The following is an 18,821-nucleotide window of genomic DNA, read 5'->3' on the forward strand; positions in this document are numbered from 1 at the left end:
CAGTTGCAAGCTGTGTAAAATCTGCTCTGTCTTGCCATTAGTTTACTTCAGAGACAAAAACACATGGCTGATGATGCATGGAATGAAATCAGAGTAACAGTTTTGAGCAGATGAGACCTTCCCTCAAGTCCCTGGTTTGGATTGTCTGCGGCTGACTCTCTAAAAAAAAGAGCATTAATTGAATAATAGTACTAGGGTGGCCAGATATGCTGCAAATATTTTAGCTCTGTGACCCTTATCACAAAACTGGAATAGATAGATTATTGGACACTTCTCTACCCCAATAGTTAGGTCCTGAGTAGAAGTCACTGGAATCTGGAAGTCAGCATTTTTTACCCATAGAAAGAAATGGAAATGAAGAAGAGAAAAATCCTAAATAAAAGTGTTGGTTGTGATTCAGATCCCTTTATATCTCTGCCCATTTCTAAACAGAATTTAATTATATTCAGTTTGGGTTACAGCCTCATGGGACATAAAAGGTGGGACACAGAGGAGCTTAGAGTTTATCAACAGAATCCTACAGTCAAATCTGTCCATTTCTCTTGCATTGCCAAGACTGGCAGATGTTTGTCCCAAAGGCTAGTGATGTGCAGAAAGAGAAGAGAGTACATTTGGAGGAATCAACCAATTAATTTGCTTATCAGCTACTACACATGCAAAATCAAGAGCACCCTTCAGCAACTAGTTGAAAGAACCTCAAAAAAAGCATGAGAGAATCAGCAGTGGGGAAATTTGATGCCAGTAGCATTTTCTGCTGATTCAAGTTTAAATAGATAGTACTTTAAGGCTGTAATGAGAAAAAAGTCCTGTTCAAAAAGTTGTGGGTTCAAACTTATTGAATCAAACATAGATTTGGAACATAAACATATAGTTGAATGCAGATTTATTTCTACCATTACCAAATATAACCAATTTTTCCCCATATGATTGTAAAATAAATTTATCTCATTCATCTGATCATTAGACATCAATGGGCATGTAAGATACTTTTCAGGACCCATTTTTCATTTTGAAGTGTGTTTCTCTCCCATGTTCTCACTACTGATTTTTGATGTTTAGAAAGATCATATACTTTAAAAATGCTTTATTCATTGTTTATTTAAGAAGTCAAAATTCAACTGCTGTATTGTTAATAAACGTTGATTTTTTTCTTAAATGGAAGCATGTTCCCAGGGAGAAGAATGTCACTTGGGATAACCAATCAGCATTCTGCAGAGCTGTAGACCACCAAAACTTTGCAAAGATGGGATAAATGTATCAACCATAAGAGACCTGCTTCTAAAGAAAATGAAGTAGTTCATTCAGATTTGTTCTTATGTTTAAATAGGAACTTATGTTCTTATGTGTTTAGAGATGCTTTATCAAGATAGCATCTGTGGTTATAGATTAGTAATATTCATCTTTCATCTCATTATGCAGGAATATATTCATCCTTCTCCTAACCAACATGTTTATACACACTGTCAGTGCTTGATAAGCATTTTGGTAGTGATGAAGTAAAAATATTGTGGACTATTTATTAATGAAGCATTCTTAATATTTAGCATTGGTTTTTATTCTATCAGGTTTGATTCATTTTTATCAGGTTCTTAATCATGGAAGTTCCTTACCAGTTTCTTTTCTCTCTCTTTCTATCAATAGGTAATTCAACATCTGCCAGGATGGAGAAGCTACCTCCGCCAAGCATAAACTTGTGTTTTGGACCAGAACATCTTCAACAGCCGTATATGAAATTTTCTGAATGGAAATTCAAGCTGTTCAAAGTGAGATCGCTTGAAAAGCCTCTTCCTGAAGACAGCCACCAGGCTAACTGTGCTAAAGAAAATGTGACAGGGTCTCTGAACGTCACTGACGAACAACCTGAGGCAGCAGCTGTAATGTCACAAGTGCCCTTTGAAACAGACACCGAGTTGAATAAAAATAGCTTGGCAAGAGAGAAAGATGTCTTTCACATCAGCCAAAGGGAGATGGAAGCTCACCAAGCAAACTTGCAGCACCTCTGTCGCATTTGTGGAGGCTCACTGAAAACTGACCCTTATAAAAAGTGTCATCCAGTTCACGGGCCAGTGGATGAGGAGACCCAGGCTCTTTTGAGAAAGAAAGAGAAAAGAGCCACTTCCTGGCCAGATCTTCTTGTCAAAGTTTTTAAGATCGATGTAAGGGGAGATATTGACACAATCCACCCTACTCATTTTTGTTACAATTGTTGGAAAGTCATTCAAAGAAAAGTCAGCAATGCCCCCATGAAGCACATCTTCTTGAGAAAGACCCAGTGGAATGGCATCCCCATTCAACAAGCTGTGACATTTGTGTCACTTCCTTTCGTGGAGTCAAGAGGAAGAAAACAATGCTGAATTCACAGCTGAGCAAAAAACTCAGGATTATTGCTGGGCATACGAGAAAAATAAGATGCATAAGAAGGTAAAGCCACTGAATAACAAAAGTTTGATGAAAAAGATTTCAAACTGTAAGCAAATCCATCTCAGTACAAAAATCCTTGCAATAGACTACCCTGTGGACTTTGTAAAGTCAATATCTTGCCAGATCTGCGAACACATCCTGGCTGATCCAGTAGAAACGACGTGTAAACACTTATTCTGCAGAGTCTGTATTCTTAAATGTCTTAAAGTAATGGGAAGCTATTGCCCATCCTGCCGATATCCTTGTTTTCCTACTGATTTAGTGAGCCCTGTAAAATCCTTCCTAAGCATCCTCAACAATTTGGTTTTGAGATGCCCAGTAAAAGGCTGTCATGAGGAGGTCTTTTTGGAAAAATACTGCCAACATCGTTCTAATCATAAAGGGGCAGAAAGTACAGACAGCTATGTCTATATCAACAAAGGTGGCCAACCGAGACAGCATTTGCTCTCACTGACCCGGAGAGCTCAAAAGCACCGCTTGAGAGAACTCAAGCTTCAAGTGAAAGATTTTGCAGAAAAAGAAGAAGGAGGAGATGTGAAGTCTGTGTGCCTAACTTTGTTCCTTCTGGCTTTGAGATCTAGAAATGAGCACAGACAAGCAGATGAATTGGAAGCTATAATGCAAGGGAAGGGATCGGACCTTCATCCAGCTGTTTGTTTGGCAATCCGAGTTAACACCTTTCTTAGCTGCAGCCAATATCATAAAATGTACAGGACAGTAAAGGCAATTACAGGAAGGCAAATTTTCCAGCCTTTGCATGCTCTCCGAACAGCTGAGAAGTCCCTTCTGCCTGGTTATCACCCCTTTGAATGGGAGCCTCCTTTGAAAAATGTATCTAGTAACACAGATGTAGGCATTATTGATGGGCTCTCAGGAATACAACAGTCTGTGGATGACTACCCAGTAGATACAATTGCAAAACGATTTCGATATGATGCAGCTTTGGTGGCTGCCCTTATGGACCTAGAAGAAGAAATTTTAGAAGGACTGAAAACTCATGACTTGGATGACTATTTGAAAGGACCCTACACTGTAGTGATTAAAGAATCCTGCGATGGAATGGGAGATGTCAGTGAAAAGCATGGCTGTGGCCCAGCGGTTCCCGAAAAGGCTGTTCGATTCTCCTTCACCCTCATGAGTGTCACTGTAACTCATGAACATGGCAGTGCAAGGATTTTTGAAGAAAACAAACCCAATTCAGAGTTGTGTTGTAAGCCTTTGTGCCTAATGCTGGCCGATGAGTCAGATCACGAGACTCTCACTGCCATCCTGAGTCCTCTTATAACAGAACGAGAAGCCATGAAACATAGTGCATTGATACTTTATATGGCTGGTATTCCTAGAATTTTCAAATTCATATTTAGGGGCACTGGATATGATGAAAAACTTGTCCGTGAAGTTGAGGGTCTTGAAGCATCAGGCTCTACTTACATTTGTACACTTTGTGATGCCACCCGGCAAGAAGCCTCTCAGAACCTTATCCTGCATTCTGTAACCAGGAATCATGCTGAAAACCTAGAACGATATGAAGTGTGGAGGTCCAATCCTACCATGAAGCTGTTGATGAACTACGTCACAGAGTGAAAGGCGTTTCTTCAAAGCCTTTATTGAGACTGTGCCTTCAATAGACGCACTTCACTGTGATATTGGCAATGCCGCTGAATTTTACAAAATATTCCAATTGAGATTGGTGAGGTGTACAAAATACCAGTGCAACCAAAGAAGAGAGAAAGAGGTGGCAGTCAACTCTTGACAAGCACCTTAGAAAAAAGATGAATTTGAAACCTGTAACAAGGATGAATGGAAATTTTGCAAGAAAACTCATGAGTAGAGAGACTGTGGATGCAGTCTGTGAATTAATAAAATGTGAGGAGAGGCATGAAGCCCTCAGAGAATTAATGGACCTTTACCTTAAGATGAAACCAGTATGGAGGTCTTCATGTCCAACCAAAGAATGCCCAGAACTTGTATGTCAATATAGTTTCAACTCTCAGAGATTCGCTGAGTTGCTGTCAACTAAATTCAGTTATAGATATGATGGGAAGATTACCAATTATTTTCATAAAACACTTGCTCATGTTCCAGAAATTATAGAACGGGATGGTTCCATTGGTGCATGGGCAAGTGAAGGAAATGAGTCAGGCAACAAACTGTTCAGACGCTTTCGAAAGATGAATGCCAGGCAGTCAAAATGTTATGAGATGGAAGATGTTTTGAAGCATCATTGGTTATATACTTCAAAGTATTTACAAAAATTCATGAATGCTCATAATACATTGAAAAGCCAGATGGTCCAAATTAGGCCAGACCAGACTGAGAGTGATATCATGATGATGGAGGATTCTTTGGAGACTCCTGATTTCATGGACTTCTAAGTGGAATTAAATTTTGCATTGGTCTTGCAGCTGAAAAGTCAATATTCATTTGCATCCAGAAATAGTGGAGAGGTGTGTTTTTTTACAGTGAGCTGTAAAAACCTTGAGGAAAGCTGTTTGATGGTGGGCTGTGCTGTTCTGACAACAGGTCCATAACACAAAAGTGTGGGTGAGCAGATGTGGCCTGGCTTAACAGTCAATTTTAACAAGGAAAACAGAACCAGTAATTATTTTTCTGTGACCACATTTAAATACTATGTAGAAGGCAAAATAGAACAATTTCAGTAAAATTTGTAAAAGGTTAATGATAACATATTGCTTTTATAAATATTTATTAGCCTTTATTAGCCAAGAGCAAACGTTTTCCCAATATTTTAAAATGGGGAGACAGAAGACCTGGGAAACGAAAACCATTACTTTGAAGTCTATTACTGGTTAAAATATTAATAAAAATAGTGAAGTAGCAAGTTTATGATCATTTAGATAATTTAATTAGCTATCTCATTAAACATTTTCTTTTAATGGCTTCTGGCCTCCAATTCCTGATCGATCAATCAATCTGCAATATGAAGGCATTTATATACAGGCCTATTATAGCATGCAATCCAGATAGTAATTCAATATTTTTAAAAGTAATTTCTAATCAATTTCATTATCCTAAAGTTTTAGATTTTAAATAACACAAATGAAGATTTGAAAATAATACATTTACAATTTATTTTAAATTAGACTATATATAGAGTTACCAGAAATTAAGTTCATTCTTTAACCTTTTAGGTGTCATGAAGCCAAAATGTGAAACGATGTCATTTCTGTTTATTATATTCTTTGAGTTTTGAAAGAATTGACAAATGCATAAATGGATCATGGTGTCAGTTCTTTAGCTTCAGCACCTTTGGTGCTTCCGCACATGCACACGGAGCATATGGCGCCTGTGCGACACTCCGCTGAGCAGCTGGAATGTCGCGGAGCATCACAGGAGGTAAGGACGTATGCACGTGCTGCACACATTCATGTGGGGGATGCGAGGCCCCATTGCACCGTAGCGGTTGCACTGGGATCTGGAATCCACCACTGCCGATCATACATATATGTTTACATGCTTATAGCTCTTTATTATCATGAGAGGGGAGAATGTGAAACTACATTGTTTCATTTATGGTAGATATCTGTAACAATTCTATCAATAATTTCTTACAGTTTAAAAGAATTTTCCACGAGTGTATTTTACCTAATTTTGCTTTGCTTTTAACTGCCTAGTAGGATTGTAATTAATATAAACATAGCCTTTTTTTTTTTTGCTGTTGCTTACTTGATAGCATTTATCTATAGACTATCTTGTAAAAGCATTTATGCATTAGATGGCACCAAGTGCAGGATATGTTTTGTATTTGGTTGGCAAAGTTGAGCAAATACTTCTATTGATGTAATATCACCTGGTTTTTCTTTAATAAACATTCTATTTTAAAACAAGCACTTGCATTTTATTTTTACATAAAGTGATTCATCTGGGCAGCAGAATTCACAAATGGAAACAGACACAAACACACACACACAATACTTAGAATAAATTAATTCATATTCCCGTACTTTTAAACAGATAGTTTTTAATATATTTAACATTTTCATTTTGTCTTAAGTGTAGTAGTTTCTGTTTATAAACTAAGTCTGATACCAAAGGCAGATTACAATGGGGGCTGGGGTGAGGGTGGAAGTGTTTCTCTACAAGGCAGTGTTGCCTTTTCTCAATCTCAAGGAGCCAGAAAGTTTAATTAAAGAGCCAGTGGAAAAATGTTAATCTGAGCGATGCTTTTTCTTCAGAAGAAAACTAGGATGCTATGTGTACCCTAGATAATAGCAATAGCAATAACATTTAGACTTATACATCACTTCACAGTGCTTTACAGCCCTCTCTAAGCAGTTTACAGAGTCAGCATATTTTCCTCAACAATCTGGATCCTCATTTTACCAACCTTGGAAGGATGGAAGGCTGAGTCAAACCTTGAGCCTGGTGCCAGGGTACCAAATAGCATCCAAAAGTAAATCAGAGTCCAAGACAAAGTATTGCTCAAAGTTCCAATTTATTAAGAGAGCCATGTTGGCACATCTAGTAAAACCCAAATCTGAAGGCTTCCTGGTTTTCCCACCCAGTTAAAAGTTCAAGATCTTGCCTTCACACCCACAAGTCCATCACATAGTCCAATTTTCCACTGCCATGCTGGCAGTTTCTACCCACCTAGTTCTGGTCAGGTACAGAGGTGCAAAGACAAAAGATGACCTTAGCTTTCTAGAAATTTTTTTGTTATGGCTACATTTCATTTAACTCCATACAATCCCCCTCCCATTTTCCCACAATAGAAAATGCATAGAGAATAGAAAGTGTGGCAGGCCTGAGATCCACAAGAAAATATGGCTGCAGGTCTGACACCTGGTGAGATTTGATCTGCCAAACTGCTAGTAGTCGGTGATCAGCAGAAATAGCCTGCAGTACTGCACTCTAACCACTGTGCCACCGCAGCTCTTATTAATTTAAATCTAAATATAAGCATTCTGAACCAATTATTCTCACCTGAGATATTAGTTTGGAAGTTACACTTTGACTTACACAAGACTCTTGGTGGGTTTTCCTTGGCTTGTGCTGGTACCAAGCAAAGGAAAGACTTTTTAAAAATAATATTATTGTATATAAACTTTAATCCCTATTTGTGTTTCTTGTTTTTGTCCCTGTTGTTTAAATAAAGGGGTCCCTTTGGCTGAGAGATTGGGAACTCATTGAGACTAAAATAATACTCTTCCAAATGATTCTTTCTGCGTGAAGAGAAAAACAATAGGATAAAAACACAGGCGTCATCTGAATGAGGATTTTTTCTTTTAGTGCCAAGAGATGCTCAGTGTATTGACTCAGGGCTAAGCAAAGGGTTTATTGTGAAGCTTGGGTGAGTTCTGAAGAGGCTATAAATAAGTGAAAGCACTTAACACTTTTTCTTCTCTGCAAAATTACATTTCCTTTCTCCACTAAATGGGCATAAATACATTCGTCTCATATGCACACATCTTTAGTTGTGGGTTTCTTTTTGCTCTTGTTATTAAATTGCTCAAACTGGGATTTCAGAGTAATCATTTTCAGTAGTTTTTCTATCTAAAGATTTGTGTGTCCTTGTACCAGTATCCACAGCCAAGAAATCTTGACTGAAACTAATTGAATTAATTCACCGTATCAATTTAACTATTGACAGAATTTCAGTTTCATTTTGATTTATCTACTTTGAGGCTCAGGAGTGAAGCAGTGTACTCTGGAACAATAGATACCCTTATCCACACAAACTGCTTTCTATTGGTTCATCATATTTTTTATAGCACAGGGATGCGGTGGCTCAGTGGCTAAGATGCTGAGTTTGTTGATCAGAAGTCAGCAGTTTGGTAGTTCGAATCTCTATCATCATGTAACTGAGTGAGCTCCATTACTTGCCCCAGCTTTCTCTAACCTAGCGGTTTGAAAGCATGTAAAAAAATGCAAGTAGAAAAATAGGGTCCACTTTAGTGGGAAGATAACAGTGCTCTGTGCACATTCGGCATTTAGTCATGCTGGCCACATGACCATGGAGACATCTTTGGGCAGCGCTGGCTCTTCAGGCTTAGAAATGGAGATGAGCACTGCCCCCTAGAGCCAGAAATGACTAGCATGCATTTGTAGGGGGACCTTTACCTATTCTTTATAGCAATGTTTCTCACTTCAACAATTTTAACATGGGTGGATTACAACTTCATGCATGCTGGCTGGGAATTCTGGAAAGTTGAGGTCTACCCATCCTAAAGTTGCTGAAGTTGTAAAACACTATTTTACAGTACTGAAGTTAAATAAATTTGCCCAGAAAGGCATCAATCTATGGCCAATATTGGTTGACTTTAGAAAGCAGTCACGGGTTCAACTTGATTGGTACTTGAGTGACATATAATAAGGAAATGCTAAGAATGTATCCTAGATTGGGAAGTTCAAAAACAAACAAACCTGGAAACCTTCAACACAGATTACTTTTATAGTGTTGCCATGAAACCTATATCATGGATGATCTATGATTCATCATGTGAAAAGAATCGGTCCTAACCTGTCATCTTCAAGGATCTTTGCAAGATGAAAATGCTGGGCTAATCTTACTATTTCTTTGAATAGCAATAGACAATGAACTTGAGATGTCCAGATACAAAAACAATGTCCTAACGCTCAGATGATACTTACACATAATATTTGTCCAGGAAATGTTTTTCTATTTTCATATTCTATTATTGTCAAAACAGCTTTTGAAATACATATTTTGTTATTTCCTTTAACATGGTTGAAATACTCTCCATGGAGAAAGCTACTAAATGCATTCAGAACATCCATGGTCTTCTTCCATCTCAGTTCAATGCTGGGGAACATGTTGGCTTTCAAAAATCAATGACCTTACCTTTCCCTAATCCAAGTTCTCATCTAATTTCTCATCCTACTCTAATCACAGCCTTTTCCCATAATCTTTTCTTTTAGCCTTAATTTCTTTACTGATGCTAAGGTAAATGAGTTGGAGCAACTACAGTCTGTCCAGAAGGGCTATGCAAGCTTTGGTTTTTTGGAGACAAAAAGATGCTTTGTAGCCTGTTGGGGCACTTATACTACAACAGTTAAAAGCTCCTTAAACCAGCTGCAGCTGTTTTTCAGCTCACACAGCTGCCTTCTGCCACAATGGCAGTATGATCTAAGAAAAAGATGCATTTAAGGAGCTTCAGATTGGTGCTACTTGCATCCTTGGAGCAATCTGAACTACCTTTCTGGTTTCAAATAAAATAAACCATAATTATTTTAAACAGTGACATTTCATGCAGACTAATAGCAGGTTTTCCTAGGAAAAATGACATAAGTAGTGAAGGCATTAACAGCAAAATAAAGTTCGTTAATTAAGTTTTCTCATTTCTCTCTCTTTTAAAAAAAACATTTGGTCTTAAATCATTCCTATAGAATACAGTTTAACAGGGTTGGAAGGGACCTTGGAGGTCTTCTAGTCCAGCCCTCTGCTCAAGCAGGAGATTCTGTCCCAGGGGTCTGCAATCTTAAACACCCAAAGAGCCATTTGGACTGGTTTCTAAAAGAAAGAAACATTGGGAGCCACAAAACCTGGGTGAGTGTGGCCAACTTGATGTCACTACCCACCCAGTCACGTGAATCCCCCCTAGTCCCCGCCTACCCAGTTGGTCATTAGGGCAGAGAATCCTTGTTAAAAAACACTGGGAGCCACAAAACCCTTTGACATCTCTCTCCCTCTCCCCCTCTCTCTGTATCTCTTTCTCTATGTCTTTCTCTCTCTCCCATTCCCTCTCTTCCTCTCTCTGTCTATCTCTCTTCTTCTCTCTCTCCCCCTTTCCTCTGTATCTCTCCCTTTCTGTACATGTCTCGGTCTCCATCCCTCTCTCTTCTTCCCCCCTCTCTCTATGTCTCTCTGTCCCGCCTTTCTATTCATCCACCTCTGTCTGTCTCTCCATCCCTCTCTCTGTCTCTCTCTCTCCCCCTCTATCTCTCTCTGTGTCTCTGTCCACCCTCTCTGTATCTCTCTCTCTCTTTACCATTCTCTGTATCTCTGTCTCCCCCTTGCTGTCCCCCTCTGTATTTCCCTCTGTGTCTCTCCCCCCTCCCCCTCCCCACTCTCTGTGTCTGACTTTCCCTCCCTCTCTCTGTGTATCTCTCACTCCCTGTCTCTGTGTCTCTTCTCATTCTCTTCGAAAGCCCAGTGAGCTTTTCTTGAGGTTCTTCGTTACTCCTTTCCTTTCTTCTTTTTGGAAATCCAGGCTGGCTGAGGACGAGCGCAAGCCATGGTGGAGGCTCTCCTCATCTTCCTCGTCTCCCTTGTTCTCCTCTTGCAATTCTCTGGCCAGCTGTGGAGGGCTGGGATGGTCCACACGACCCTCCCGGCCCTTTGGAGTCACCTGCAAATTTGATGTGTTTTCCTTCTAGCAATTCATCTTAATTTTTTAATGAAGATTTTGAATAGTATTGGTACTAAGACAGAACTTTGTGGTACCCAATGGCATACTTCCCTCCATGTTGATGTAGTTCCATTGAGCATTATACATTGACCCTAGTTAGTCAGCTTGTTGAAGTTAATTGGTTCTCCTACTAAAAGTTTAAATATGTGGTTTCTAATTAACTGAAATGAACCTCTATTTGCTGCTGATTTTGAAAAAAAAACAATTCATTTGCACAGATAACATCAATAGAATATAGATTTCTCTTCTGTCATCTTAAGTGAGTTAAAACATTGCTCCCTTACAGAGATGTCTACCAATGCATATCATACATATAAACCTTCCAATATAGCTATATGCCCCCGTCCCCCACATACACTGATTTCCCCTTCTGTCCTCCTCAGCTGTGGTCCAATACATCTAAAGGGTACAAAATTGTTACCCTTGTTCTAGTTTAGACTGAAGTAGGTGTTCAGTCTTATAACAAGAGCTCTTTAAACCACAGAGAATGCCATTTGAGTTATTGAATGAATAGTTATCAAGACAACATAAATGCTTAGTCACTTATTTCTTAATTCCAGTAAACTATTGACATTTAAAGAGAACACAGAGAATTAAATTAACATGGTACAGTAATTAAGAGAACCAGTTTAATGTAGTGGTTAAGGCACCAGGCTAGAAGCTTGGAAGCCATGATTTCTAACCCTACTTAGCATGAAGCTAACTGGATGAGAACAGATTTTCTCCTTAGTTTTAATCTAAAAAAGGCCACAGAAACGCATGCTTATACACCCCCACTCCCACATCCACATCTTGAGAAATTCAGATTTAGTTGTGGATCAGCTGGGAGGAGTGTTGTAGTTTGCACCCTGAATTTTCTGATTCATTATTTATTAGATTGGAAGGAAACATTTAGGAGACAAGGAAAGGAAAATATGATTTGTGAATTCCATCTAAATGTCCCTTGAGGACAATATATCTGGGAGAAACATAGAACTGTTTACTGTTCAAATTGCTATATAATAGAATAAGGTGGCATTCCAAGTTCAATATAGTATTTAGCTTATTTATTCTCTAAACAAGGAGGGGTCTGAACAGAAAGTTGCCTCAGAGTAGTGGAAAGAACTTTAATTTTTTTCAGGAACTAAATAAAACTTTAAGTATAATTCTGCACAATGCAGCCTAGATATAATTATTACTAAGAACGAAGGCTTGATTACAAGTACATCCTGATCTGATTATCATCATTGTATGAAGATTGAGATAGGAAAGTATGGCTATTACGGACCAACTTGAATTAGAAGGTTATAGATGAGGAGTCTAACTTCAGAAAAAGATGAATTTAAGTGTTTCCTTCTCAGAGAAGCAATGCTTCTTGAGATACGATGATTCTGAGTGAACTAATAAATAGAAAAAGCAAAGAGCCAGATAGAATTTTAAATACTGTTATTGTAGCTGTTCGAAACCAGTGCCTGTGAGCTACAAGATGGAGTTGATTCAAAATGGCAGCTGAATAACTAGAACTGATGTGGCTATAAGTTAGCTAATCTTTACAAGCCAACAAGAAAGAGGCAGGTAATTCCATCTTCCCTTCAGTATGAAGCCATTTTCTCTAAAATTCTTTGTGTTAGTTTGACTCCACCATTTATTCCCTCATTCCTTATGCTGACACAATGAATGCTTCAAGCATGTTCTAGTGTTTTTGTAACCTTTAAAAATGATATTAGCCCCCCTTTTAGAAATGAAATCAATAGAGAACACTGATTTGGAGTTAACTGTGGCAACTCATGAAATCATATTAATTTAAGGATGTTCTGAAATTGTTAGTGCAAAAAAGGAGAAGGAAATAAACCTCCCAATAAGCATCCAATTCAACAGCTAAAAGCCTGCATTTAAATTGAGATGAATATTGTATTAATTTGTGAGATCCTTAGTGCTTTCTGAGCTGGGTTGTTTTCTTGCAGTCATTTCATTATCCAACTAGATAACATCTTTAGGGCTAGAAGAGAGCAGATATTGCTCTGTTTATATATGGGGGCTTCTTGCTCTGTCAGTGTTGGTAGGAGTGTTGTTTTCTTCTTGATAGTTTCTTGATTAGATTATTATTTACTGTTTGATTGCTTGTCGAGTTGGTAGTTCCTTGGTTTGGGTATTGTAATATATTTTCCCAATATTTTATTTTTATATATTGTGATATATATTGTCTTGTATTTTTATTTTTCTCTTGTTTGAGACTTTTTTGGGTGGGATTGCTGCACCAGAAAAACAGCAATAGCAACAGCACTAAGACCTGCATACTGCTTCATAGTGTTTTATAGCACTCTCTAAGCAATTAACAGTATCAGCATATTGCCCCCAATAATCTGGGTCCTCATTTTATTGACTTCAGAAGGATTGAGGCCTGAGTCAATTTTAAGTCAGATTGAACTCCTGGCTGTGGGCAGAGTTAGTGTACAATGCTACATTCTAACTACTGTGGCAAGAATAGAAAGGAGATGAGGCTCACTAAAGCAACCTGCAGAGAGAGGAATTACACCAGGTTTGCTTCAGAAAATGTTTGAGCAATTGGGCAGTAAGTCAACTTGAATCACTTGATTATAAATTGATTTTTTAAAAAAAAGTATGACTGAAATAGGATGAAAGAAGAAAATGGAAATCTATGCAAAAATAACATGGCTACTAAGGTTTCAAAAGTAGAGATATTACCAAAGTATCGTTTGAACATAACACTGTGAGTTTTGTTTCTAAAACAAAATCTAGTTCTTTTAAATGGATATTAAATGTTACGAACGAAGCAATGGTGAAGGTTTGTAAAAAGAAATTAAAAGATTTTTTTTAAATAATTCAAATTATTATTAATAATTTAAATTATTACAGGTCACTTTATATGATATAATTGTGAACTTGAAAAAATGGGTCACAAGCAAGGACAAGTTAACACATAAAATAAATAAATAGAGAATTAAAGTTTTCCAGATAAGATAAATGTTAATAAATTAAGCTTTTACAACTACACAAGAAACATTTTTTAGACAATGAATAATAGGTAACACAAATAGCTAACATATCATAAAATATTAGTATTTGTAAAGGCACCATAAAATAAAAACAAAAGACGAATTGGTGGCAGAGGTATATAGATGTCAATGACTGTCTTTTTACAACTATTATAAAGATTTAAAATTGCAAAAATAAACATTACAGGACTGAGTTTAAATCAAATTGTGTACAAATTATGAATATATAATTCCTAAATTGTAAAGTGTTATTGAGACTTGGAAGAGAAGAAGAACAAGTGAAAGAATGTATGATAAAATGGGCTAAAACGTTATATTATTTAACTAGAACAATGGGAAAATATGTGGCTGAAAAGAAATTGACACTATGCGATAATCTTCAAAAAGAATTTTCATAAAATGATGCACTGTTGCATACAGTATCTCATCAGAGAAATTGTCTAGAATGCATAAGGGCATTTCCAATTTATGTTCAATATGAAAATAACAAGGAAGGGCATTTGATCATGCTTGGTGAATTTATGTAAAAAGATTTGTGTGCACCGAACCGGCAGTAATGCTGGCAGTGACCCACCCCTGATCTTCTACCTTATCTCTCATTGTCTGCAGTCTTCCATTAAGTGAAGAGCATAAAGTATCACTGAATTAAACTCCAGAAAAGAAGAATATTCTGTTTTTGGCATATTCCCCAGATGAGAAGACAGGGATGGTTGTGCTGCTAATTAATTTCTCAGACATCTAGTCCTATTTAAGCATTTAAATTCCTGATATTCCCTTTCCCTAATACAGGCAATCTCCAGCTACAAACAGCATAATAGGCTAGTTTACACCAGGGATGGGTTGCTGCCACCAAGTTACTACCGGTTCAGCTGAACCGGTCCGAACTGGTAGGAACCACCTCTGGTCTACACACTTAGGAAGGTCTACCAGCTTGGAAAAATTCTGTCCCCAGTTTCATGAAAGAAGAGCTAGGATTTACTGCTGGCTTCATCTTTTCAGCTGATTTATATCCATAAATTTATATCCATAAATCAGCTAGGCAGTAAAGTGCTGTAATTCACTTTTTTTGAGAATCCAGTAGATGCACACTGTTCTGTCTTTACTTGATTCAAGTACTGTGGGAAGCTAATGTCTAAGCAAAAATAATAGCAGATTATCTTATTTTTTTTAAAAAAGCTTTCTCTGCACAGTTGTTCTGGGAGTGTTGTGTGAATTATGTGATTTATATAGAATAAATATCATTATCCGAGTCTCTGTAGGCAACGTTACTTTACTTGTGGAGTGTTTCATTACTGATTTGGTACAGACAATAGTTTCTTGCTTATGTCAGTAGGATAACTGTGTCAGTCTGCACAAAGCAAGAAAAGTAATCTGTTTAGCAGACAACTCATATAAAACACCAACAAATTTAGCTTGTGTCTTTGGAAATTCCTTTACCACATTTTGCAGGTATCACATGCTTGGAGCCACGTATGGTATAACCTTCTACAATCAATTTTCCCCCAGTTACTCTGCATTAGAACTCCCAGTTCCATCAGACAATGTGGCTGCATAATTTCCATTGGCTTTAGGCAATATGAGGATAATAGGCATTGGCGTTCAAACTTCTAGAAGGAAGCATGTTCAAGAAACTGTGATAGGTCAAAGACAATTTTTACATTGTATTTACCCTTAAGTTAGAAAAAATAGTACCTTGATGAAGCTTCTTATCTTCCTCTCTTTCTTTCTTTCTTTCTTTCTTTCTTCTTTCTTTCTTTCTTTCTTCCTTCTTTCTTTCTTTCTTTCTTTTTACAAAATTTAAAACTGTAGGCAGAACAAGTAAGAAATGTTATCCATTTCTAAGATATATCAATGTAGAGGAACAGTAATCTCTCACAAGTATTCTTGAGTCTTCAGAATGGCTCTTGAAGATGAAGGAATAGCTGTGAACTAATTTATAGTTTGAAAAAAATCCTATACAGAAATTACACATGTCAGTTATCGTATACAATTATTTTACACATAGATAAGATCATTTCACATTTTGGTTTGGCCATTTTTATCTGTGTCTTCTATCAAACCATGTGAGGTTGGTATATCTGCTGAGTTAAGAGAGGCACATTCTTAATCTCCAGCTCTAGTATCCAAGAATTAGAGCACAATGCCTCTTCACCCATTCATTCAACAAAGTGGATATAAAGGGTTCTTCAGCACTGTTGCCAGGCAGTGAGTTATTTGTAATAGCATTGTAAGGCAGATGCGAGTAATCAACATTCAGTTTTGCAACACCATCAGTCAAAGCATTTCTAAACATTTTTCTTACAGAATAGGTTTCATTGGCCAAATTGAGGCTTCTTGTTCTTAATACAGAGGTTTGCCACTTTTCCTAGCAAAGAATTCTTCTTGATTTGTGTGTGGCATGAAAGCAGCCATACTTACAGAGCCAAGGACCACCAGGAGAAGAAGACAGCGGGGTCAGGTCAAAAGGTAAAATGGATTTAATTTAAATTTTATTGCAATGAATTCAATAATGCACAATGTATTTAGCTATTTTTGATACATTACAACTCCAGCTCACCAGTAAGCATTGGAGGAGATCAATGAATTGTGCATTCATATTTCAAGCTTCAGTTTTGGTACTGGTCCTCAGACTTATTGTTCCATAGAGTTAAAATAAAGCAACTGCTAAGCAATTTGTTATGCATATAATGCCATACCATGCAAGGTAGACTGAGTAACATTTTCTGACTGTTTACATAGAAGCTGAATGTATAACATTTTTAATGGTTGAGCTTTAAACTCTTCCAGATATTGACAGAAATTCACTTCAGGTGTTTCTCCATGGAATATCCCTAAAGTACTCTATGGATGTTAAGGATGTGCAAAGTGATGAGGGTTGATATGGACAAAGAGTTTTGCACTGCAAAGGTGTATGATGCAGTTCTCTTTTCAAGGCAAGGAATTGCCTATAGCAAATTCACACACATTGCCTCAAAAGCATATCCACCAAAGCCTCATACAGCTATTCAGACTGTTAGAGGAAGTCTTAGAAGAGTCAATATCTTCTGGAAAAAAAAAATCAGTGTATGTGACATCAAACCATCACAGCTCCCAAGTTATCCCCTTTATCACCCACTCCTTACACCACTTCATAAGAACAAGTGGTTTCTTTGTAGAGTACATCACACAGCCATTTCTTTTACTAAGAGTGTTTATTGTCTGAATTTCCACTGTAAAATAATTTGCCATAAGAGGGCTTATATAACAACAAAAGCAACAGCAATTGAACAGATACATCCTGAATAAAAAAGTGTGAGCAGATCTAAACTACTTTAAAACAAAGGATTAATTCAGAAAAACAATCAACTAGAAAAGTCAGCTGCTTGCTGGCAATAAAATCTCTTTGAATAAAGGAAGAGTGAAACTTAGTATAGCACATGCCTTGGAAGACGGCAACCCCAAGTTTTAATTTCTAGCAACTCCAAAATGTTAAAGAGTGTAGTCAGCTATGTGGAACAATGAACTGTCTTAGGAGAAATGATATTTTTATTTGGTAGGCATCAGGAGTGGGTTCTGGCAGTCACTACTGCCATTTCGCTTGTGTACTCTTGATAATAAAAATTGCTCTCCGCATGCGCAGAAGCAAAAAACAAGAAGAAATCAGGATAATCAGTTCAGGGGGCATGGCAGGCACCAAACTACTACTGGTTTGGCTGAACCGGTCTGAACCAGTAGGAACCCACCACTGGTAGGCATATATAACCATAATCCAGGCTATATTTATCCCATCGCAACAATCCTGTGTGGCGGAATGGACTGAGAGTTATTAGCCAAAAGTGAGTTTCTGTGGTAGAAAGTCAAGTAAAAATATGAGCTTTCATAGTCAGTGTGTTCCTAGTCTAACAGCCTCCCAGTTTGACTTCGCATAAGAGTGCTTCCTATGACTCTCTCTTATGCAATGAGTAATCAAGCTATGATCATAGAGAATTCTCTTAGATATTATTTCCCTGCTGTTGCTTGAATTTCTCCATGAAAGCTATTAGGTTACTCCTCATAGGTTGTGAATCATGAGGGAGTGATGGGCAGAAATCGTTGGAGATAAATGGTCTCTTAGAGATCAGGCTCTGTGACACAAAGGGCTTTAAAGATAACTAGTATTTTGAATTCCACTCAAAAGTCAATAGGTACTAGTGCAGCTTGACTCATACAAGCATAATATATATCATTGCCTGCACTGCTGAATTCTGGATCAACTACAGTATAGATTCTGGACAGTCATCAAAGTGCAGCACTATGTAGAGCTCATTACAGTTATTGAAAACATGAGATTCCCTCTAAACGGGTGGTTGAGTTCATTGTGGGAAAAGAAATTTGGCCAGCAATTTGTTTGTTGTTGCAGAGGCAAAAATGGCTTCTTTCTTTGGTTTCATTTTGGTCTAACTTGGGGGAAAAAAAAATGATAGCCATGGTAAAAAATGACCCCCAAAATATTTTACACATGACCATATTGTGTATATGTGTGAGTGAGAAAGAATATTGAAATCAAAATTCTTAAATTGTTTTACATTTTCAAAGAAAGTTTGCATCAAGACTAAACACATTAAACAAGTTCATATGAATTAGATCACTGATCTTTTAGCACCATATCTCTTTTGCAAAAATGATTTTCTAATCATTATAGTAAGTTTGATTGTCATTGGCTTAATTACTTATGCAGGCAGCCAAGATACTCAAAGTAGCAGCATTATTGCATTTATCTACCCCCCCACCTTATAATACAATATTGCCAAATGCTAAATTTAAACAAAGCTGTAATGATCTAGTTAATATGAGGTCTGATAGTGCCTATAATGTTTAGCAGTGATTGTTCTGTGTTGTATTCTATTATAACTTAAAGTGAAACAAAAATATTTTTTTAAAATGCTTAAAATGAAGGTTTATTATTATTTGGAAGTTTAACATCTGCTGAAGTTAGCAGTGGTCTTTGATTTGGTACCTAAGATTTGCACAGTAAATATTATTCATGACTGTAATT

At 37.3% G+C, this 18,821-nt stretch overlaps 1 protein-coding gene across 1 annotated transcript; it reads left to right on the forward strand.

Annotated features, from left to right (window-relative positions):
* The first annotated feature begins 1,661 nt into the window (after window positions 1-1,661).
* Window positions 1,662-4,796, forward strand: RAG1 (recombination activating 1). The gene is given in 7 exon segments (XM_032213036.1): window positions 1,662-2,256; window positions 2,259-2,420; window positions 2,423-3,964; window positions 3,967-4,023; window positions 4,026-4,100; window positions 4,103-4,120; window positions 4,123-4,796. Coding segments are annotated over 7 exon segments (3,123 nt in total).
* Window positions 4,797-18,821: the final 14,025 nt, after the last annotated feature.

The sequence above is a fragment of the Thamnophis elegans genome, chromosome 1, assembly GCF_009769535.1.
Source record: "Thamnophis elegans isolate rThaEle1 chromosome 1, rThaEle1.pri, whole genome shotgun sequence".
Taxonomy (NCBI): Eukaryota; Metazoa; Chordata; class Lepidosauria; order Squamata; family Colubridae; genus Thamnophis; species Thamnophis elegans.